General features: G+C 40.5%; 1 protein-coding gene across 2 annotated transcripts in view; it reads right to left on the bottom strand.

Annotated features, from left to right (window-relative positions):
* LOC108754489 (sex determination protein fruitless) overlaps positions 1 to 7239 on the bottom strand; it is a 67888-nt gene that overhangs the window by 59481 nt on the left and 1168 nt on the right. Inside the window, exon 1 of one of the 2 annotated variants that reach the window (XM_018496810.1) lies at positions 3107 to 3634. The exons of the other annotated variant lie outside the window; for it this stretch is intronic. Coding sequence (XP_018352312.1) covers positions 3107 to 3290 — 184 coding nt within the window. The 5' untranslated portion in view covers positions 3291 to 3634. Of the gene's footprint in view, positions 1 to 3106; positions 3635 to 7239 lie in introns of those variants that run through there. 2 annotated transcript variants of the gene reach the window in all.

The raw sequence follows: 7239 nt of genomic DNA, 5'->3' as shown, positions 1-7239 counted from the left end.
TATATATTAATAATTATTATAAATTATTATCAAAATTTCTTTACTGTAAACATTAATTTCACTACAATTTCATTGTCAACGTACATTTTTTCATCCAAAATTAGTTTCTGGAACCAATCATCCTTTGTAAAATTCTTTATATTTTGTAACATTCTTTATATTCCTTCTATCTACTCATTTTACAAGATACACGAAGAAGAACGTTTAGTATGCCAGTAGTTAATATAATAACATATTAAAGACAGAAAAAGAATCGCTAACTATTATCTTTTGCCTCGTTTTTTCTCCCTAATGTACTAAGCCCGCAAACGCTCATCGTAGCTGAAAACACGGATTAAAATCGCGGGGGCCTTCGAGAGTTTAAATACCAGTCGTCGAGGTGCAACGCGACGCGCAGAAAGAGATATTCTCACGGTTTTCATTTATTTGAAGTTAATCATAGAGCTCAACGGTGCGAGAATAAAATCGCGCGCGCTTTTCAACCCTCCGGTCTTTAAATCGAGCGTCATCGCAATTGCTGGAAGAGCTCGTGCCAAACAGTAGTTCGATATAAAGGGAGAATATCGCGAAATCTCGCATGTTTCCTCTTTCGCAGAGAATCCATACGTGATGCGTACTCCCGTAGACAGCCCGTAGCTTCAGCTTCATTTGGTAGTAATAAACGATAATTCGCGCAAATCGCGGAGAGTTTTTGATATTAATATCGATCTCCTTCCCGCCTCTGTACTCTCATCGAACGATAATCGTTTTATGCCTGTACGAAATCAATAGGCGCCGGGGAAAATTGGTAAATCTCCTCAACCGAGGTTTCCAACGCGAGATTTACAAGCTTCGAGCGGCTGTTAACAGATTTAATCCGCGCTTTCATCATGATATCGCTGAAAATTATGTTTCACGGGTACATGTATACATCCCGCTCAAAGATAGAAATGCGATACATAAAACGCCCATATGTCAAAATGGGTGATGCGATAAACACGATGTAACCGGAGAATTCAATATTCCCATATCCGTTTTCTCCCGTTTTTGATAAAATAACGCCGCGTAATGCGGCACGAAAAACGCCTAATTAATCACATTCGCGATGAAATTGTCGCGGTGCGCGACGCAATATCTGCCGTTCAAATTCGATTCCGCGTTTCCGCTGCATTTCGAAATGCACCGGTCCGGCCTGACCGGGACGGAATTCATTTCGCCATCACGGACACGTCCAAATCATATCCCCGGTTTCGTAATTTCCCGTATTTTCCCTTAAATGAGATATTAATCGCCGGAATACAGATCCGCAAAAGCTGCATCTCCTCTCTACTCGCTCGGCCCGAAGGATACTGAATAATATCTCGTTGAAAAAACTCCTGGGACACATCTGCGTGCACGTGCATATGTAATATACACGTGGCATGTACAAAACTACGTGTGGTTCTCGGCTAACAATTTAAACTGTGACGTGTCAGCATTATATTAGTGGAAACGTCTTCCGTTTCCGAGCAACTTCCAGCAATTCCTGCGAGTACTCGATTCTGACTCAACAAAAAAGACATGAAAGAGAAGTAACATAAGAAATACTACTGTGGCTATGAAAACTAGAAATAAATTCAGCATCCGAGTGTCAACAATTTTTGTATTTTATACATAAAAAAAATGCATGTTAATAAGATTTTACTTAATATTAATTATTATAATTTTTACGCGGCAATCGTTAAATTATTATATTGCTCATTAGAGAGAGAGAGAGAGAGAGAGAGAGAGAGAGAAAGTTTAAAAATCAAGGCACAAGATTTGTTGCAATACGTGCAAATCGGACCAAATCCGGTAACGAGTAATTACCTCGACTATAAACCCAATTACGAGAGACCGTTTAATTACACGTCGCTCTTTTCTCTCTCTCTCTCTCTCTCTCTCTCTCTCTCTCTCTCTCTCTCTTTCTCTCTCTCCACGTTTATTAAGCCAAACTAAACCCGCGTATTGAAGGTACTCTGACAGAAAGATTCCCTTTGGTCCGTCTTAATAACAACATACTAACTTTAGGGACTATATAATTACCTCTATATACGTATTTACTGTATACGCCAAGCGCTTCTTCATTAAGAAAATCCACGAGCATTTTGCTCTTTAACGAGCTATCTGCCGAGACAATCCAATATTCAAGTATCATCTCACTGCATTTATATTTTTTGATAAGCAGCCTGATATAACGGAAGTTATATTTGAGGAAAACGTCGAGCTATTTGCAGATTGTCGTAATACCGTTAAATTCATAACGTAAAATTATACTCAAAATATCAATTAAATTAAAATAATTTAATAATTATTAACTTTGAGTTATTTTTAATCATTCCTATAAGTCGCGACTTATATACGACATGTAATTAATTTAACTAAAGCAATAAAGTTATAAACAACTGAACTCAAGAAATGTATTAAACTGTATTGACTCAAATTTAGTTTACTATTAACTAAGAGCATACGATAATATGGATGCTGTTTACTTTGAAACTAACAATAGAAATAAATTAATTTACATTTTGACATATACAGAAGTTAATAATAACAAAATGTTAATTAACTTTTCAGTTACCGTTGCTCCTTTGATATCTAATAGTTATACCTGCTTAGCATCATAAATTGATTTTTCTAGAATATTGATCCAGAAATTATATCGATTTCATATCTTATCCGTTTCAGCCTACACAACTTTTTCGATCTACACTGAAAAAAATACTAAATTTTAATAAATATTTGTTTAAATATCTATTAAGTTCTTTATTTGAATATAGTAAATATTTACTAAATGTGTATTTGTTTTACAAAAACTATTCATTTGATTCAATTATCATTTTTCTGTTAAGTAAATGTTTACTTAATACTATTCAAAGAAAGATTAAAATTTAAAATTCAGTAAATTTTTTTCAGCGTATGCAACATACGAATGCATTGGTATTGTATATTCGTGATTCTACCCTTTTTACGTATCTTCTGTGTACATCTAATATATTCTCTAATATATTTAATAAAGAGTTAGCTAATAAATATACCCTTGTTAAAAATTACCTACTTCTTTCCTCGTGAGACAATATAAAATACTTTCTGTTTTCTTGGAACAGACCTGAGTGTGTTCTGTGTGCCTGCGAGACGAACATCCATCCCATGATTAAGTGGGGCCGACCTTGGCCCTTTGACGCCGGAAATTGCGTCCATGCCGTCGAAATGCATATCGACGATCGATGTGTCGCAGCCGCAGCGAGCCGCGCGCCAGGAAAAGCGTTTCCGGCGCAGGGTTTGCGGCGCATCGGCGCGTTTATCTTCCGGAAGTACCTCTAGTTGATCTTCGGCGGGTAAATCTTCACACGTAGATCTTCGCGCGTATTTTCCCGATCTCGATCCGCTGACGGATCAACCATATTTTCCCGTTTTCGATCGACTCTATTCTATGTGCCATTCGGTTTCTTCTTGAGCAAAGTACAGTTCGCGAGGTGTGGAAAAATAGATTTCAACCGCTCCGCGAGCGGCGAATACCGTAGAAAAATAGAAGCTATTCGATTCTCTCTTATCCTTCGCCTTTTTCTTTCAAATGCGAAACACTAAAGTGACGGCTGCGCCGTCTCTTTCCTTCTCCCTTCGAGATTCCCGCAAATCGACGTCCGCAAATCGATTAGGAATTGAAAGTACGAGTTCGTGACGCAAACAACGTCGCGATAACGTGGAAATGCTCGGAAAAAGCTCTATGTGGGACACCCGCGCCGATAAAGGACGCGCCGCTGCACTCGGGCATGCGTTTTCCCGACTACAATGCAATCGGAGTGCGGTCGCGAGACGAAGGGCGGGTAGGGCGGGTTGGGCACGCTCGCTTTGAACACGCCGTGGATCTTCGAATGAACCCCCGACGTTCCTTTCGCGAAAGCGAACGTCGAACTACTTGTACCCGTCTCGCAAACATCACGACGTCGCGCTCGCTCGCTCGCTCGCAGCCGGAATATCCTTTGACCTCGCGGAGAACGTCTCGACAAACATATCTTGCCGGAGAGCTCCAAAATATATCTCCTCCCAAATGACCCGAGAGACCGAGTGACGCTGCGAATAACAGAAACACTTGGAGACGTCTCTTACCCGAGTAACCGCTCTCGAGAAAGTGATGGGAGCTGGAAAACTTTGGAGAACTAAGCTCACCCGGGAGTATACCCGGCTCTCATCTAGAGAGACGAACCATCGCAAAGAGTCACTCGACTCGTGCCGTCAAATATTCGACGAATTCACTCCTCGAATTAGCCCAGAATCTCCCGGTGTGATTTTCCCGGCTTTTTTATGCTTGGATAACTCGCCGGTTATTAGAGGAATCATAGTGTAATAAGATAAGTGTGACATCGCGCATAATGATGATAGCGATATCAAAGCTGGGAACAATCAAATTTAAGTTTGCTGCACAGACTTTTGCATAACGCTGCATAATGCATAAGGTGCAAGAAAATTGATCAAACTTCTTCATTTCATACTCTAATTAGTTGATTCTCTTATAGACTTTTTACAATAAGCCATTACCTAAACTAAGTCTGAGGCCGTAAGAAATTGGCGAATCATAGTCTCGATTATTCTTCTCATTCAACTGTGTGACTGGTCAGTTTTTTTACGACTTAAAACTTTGAGGCTCAAGGGCGAGAGCACAGAGTCTTGCATACGAGATAAAGCTAATCAAGGGGTCCTTCATTTCCCTTCCTTTCATGAAATAAAAGATTCTGATTGGTTGATTTTCTTATACATACTTTATGCAGTATGCGTGATACAAAAGTTTGTGCTTCGGCCTTAAATAACTTGTTGTAGAATGTGTGTTACGCTTTATGTTTACGCGTTATGCAAAAGTTTGCTACAGCCTTTAGGCCCGAATGCACTTTCTTGCGTGTAATAGCGATGGCGTGCTGGAACAGCTAATCAAATAACGGGAATATTACACCTGTCTTATCACACTTTGGCCCAGTTTTTCATTTTCTGGTCGACTTATGGTCAACTTACGGTTAGCCACCACACTTGCGGTCAGCTAGCGGCCACTTAACTTTATCCAATGGGCTTCATTTACATTATAATGATGCCACGGATGAAACTCGTTGTAAAAAAAAAAAACATCAAGTTAAGCTCAACCACAAGTTTAGCAGATAATGAAAAATTGAACCTCTGTTTCCTCTTTCACTGTTATTTCGCGCGAAAAATCCTCTCGTACGTCCGATCTCATTTCTTGCCGCGTGTCAAAAAGGGAGATTGCGAAAGGCCGGGCGTTTACCCTCCGCCACCCCCCCCCCCCCCGCCAGTGATTGAATGGATGCGTTGTTTGGCAGCGAGCTGCCGACGACCTGAATCGGTGCGCGAAGTTGGAAGCCGCGCGCAACCACGATCACGACGACTACGACAGCGACGGCATTATGGTCGTGCCAAGAAGGATCACGGAGGGGATTAAACGCGGGCGTATCCACGCGCCCGCGCCGGGAAAACAAAGCGGTCCGGGACGGCTCTTTGTCGTACCCGGGAATAAAAAGAGGAATGAACGTACCGCAATGGAGAAGTTGAGTGGGAAGGTTATCTGCGATTAGCGCGCCTCGCGATAAACGCACGATTAAATTTGCATAATAAGTGGCGGATTATTTCTCGACGGCGCTACGCTAGATTAAAAATTAAGCTCGACGTAGAGTCGCTCTAGGCGTACATGCGTGTATCTCGTGTGTGTGTGTGTGTGTGTGTGCTGCAAAGTTTACGCGCCGCGTATAGTCGTCCGTCGTGGGAAAAATGTGGCTAGCGCTGAAATAGGAAACCGGAATTAGTCGGTTAGCATTCGTAACGGCCCGCCGCATCCGTAATTAACGCGCTACGAAATCGCGCGGCTATCTCTACGCGAGGGCACATCCGCGGAATTAATCGCGAGGGATCGATAGCAATATCTCCTGCATACCGATGAAAATTATGCTTCCCGCCAAAAGAGCCGACACGCTAATTGTCGTTGCTCGGATAGGAGGATATACGACGATGGAATTTATTATATGTATCAAGGAAAGGCTCGATATTTCGTCTGGTTTATCTTCTGATAGTTCTTCTTGCTTGAAAGTTACGTTCAAAGGTCAATTTTTCAGTTCTCCACGCAAAGTGAATTATTTGAAAATGTAATAAGTTTGAAACAGTTTTAAGTAGAAAATCTGCATATTTCTAAGCAATCCGAGTGGCACAATTTATCGGTGAAACATTGGTTAAGTATATATTGGGGATATATTGGGCCAATATTGTACCGATGAATTGTGCTACTAAAGAATATTCTTTCTTATTCATTTTCATACATTACAATACATTATTTTATAAACGTGTGGGTTAAGAAATTTTTGTAAATAAAGTTTCCCTTGGCACGGAAAACTGAAGAGTAAATTTTCTTTTTTTTTTTTCTATTATTACTTCGTAAATAATTTGTTATTATTGCGATAATATTATCGACTATTTCATTAATTTCATGTTGTTAAGTGAAAATTTTCTTAAGTGAAAAATAGCGAAATGGAAGGTTCCTAAGACACGTCTCTTTCAGGCGCAACGTATTTCATCAGAAATACCGATCACCCGCGGTGTGGATGCGGAAATAAAATTTATGTTTGAGATATTAAATTTTTCAGCGGTTGTGCCCTATCGCTATGTTAAATTCCATTTTATCAATCGTTCCGGCTCGGACGAGAAACGCGAGGTAAGGCAGCTTCGCGAGGCACGTTCCTCGAAAGTACGGCATATTTCATCGGGAATACCCATGCACCCTTTTACTGCAAGCCGGTCATAATACTCGCGCGAATGAATAGCGAAAATATGGAAATTCGAATTCAACCGTACGGTCCCGCCACGAATAAACTGCATTCTCGCACCTGGCCGCGAGCAGCTTCCGCGATGCACCGAGTTAACGCGAAATCTACACGCGTTACCGCGCATTTTTTTTGCTGACAAAGCCAAAAATGAAATTTTTGATACCCCATTAAATTTCTAATATGGTTTTGATGAAACGTCTCATCGAGAGCAGTTACGTTATTAATATTCAACGATTGTTTAGCCGACCTATAAAGATGTCTCGTCTGAGAAAAGTCGAAGTGATCTCTATTTTGACGTCGCGAAAAATAAGATGATAAGTCTTGATTATAAAATTAGATTGTTTATTTAACGTTAAAAATGAAAATAGAGTAATTTTAATTTTTTGTTGACTTTCGTATGCCCTTTAAACGCGGACGCGAATTG

This window comes from Trachymyrmex septentrionalis, unplaced genomic scaffold (assembly GCF_001594115.1).
Source record: "Trachymyrmex septentrionalis isolate Tsep2-gDNA-1 unplaced genomic scaffold, Tsep1.0 scaffold8, whole genome shotgun sequence".
Taxonomy (NCBI): Eukaryota; Metazoa; Arthropoda; class Insecta; order Hymenoptera; family Formicidae; genus Trachymyrmex; species Trachymyrmex septentrionalis.
The sequence above is the reverse complement of the archived record's forward strand: the minus strand, read 5'-3'. Positions and strand labels throughout refer to the sequence as shown.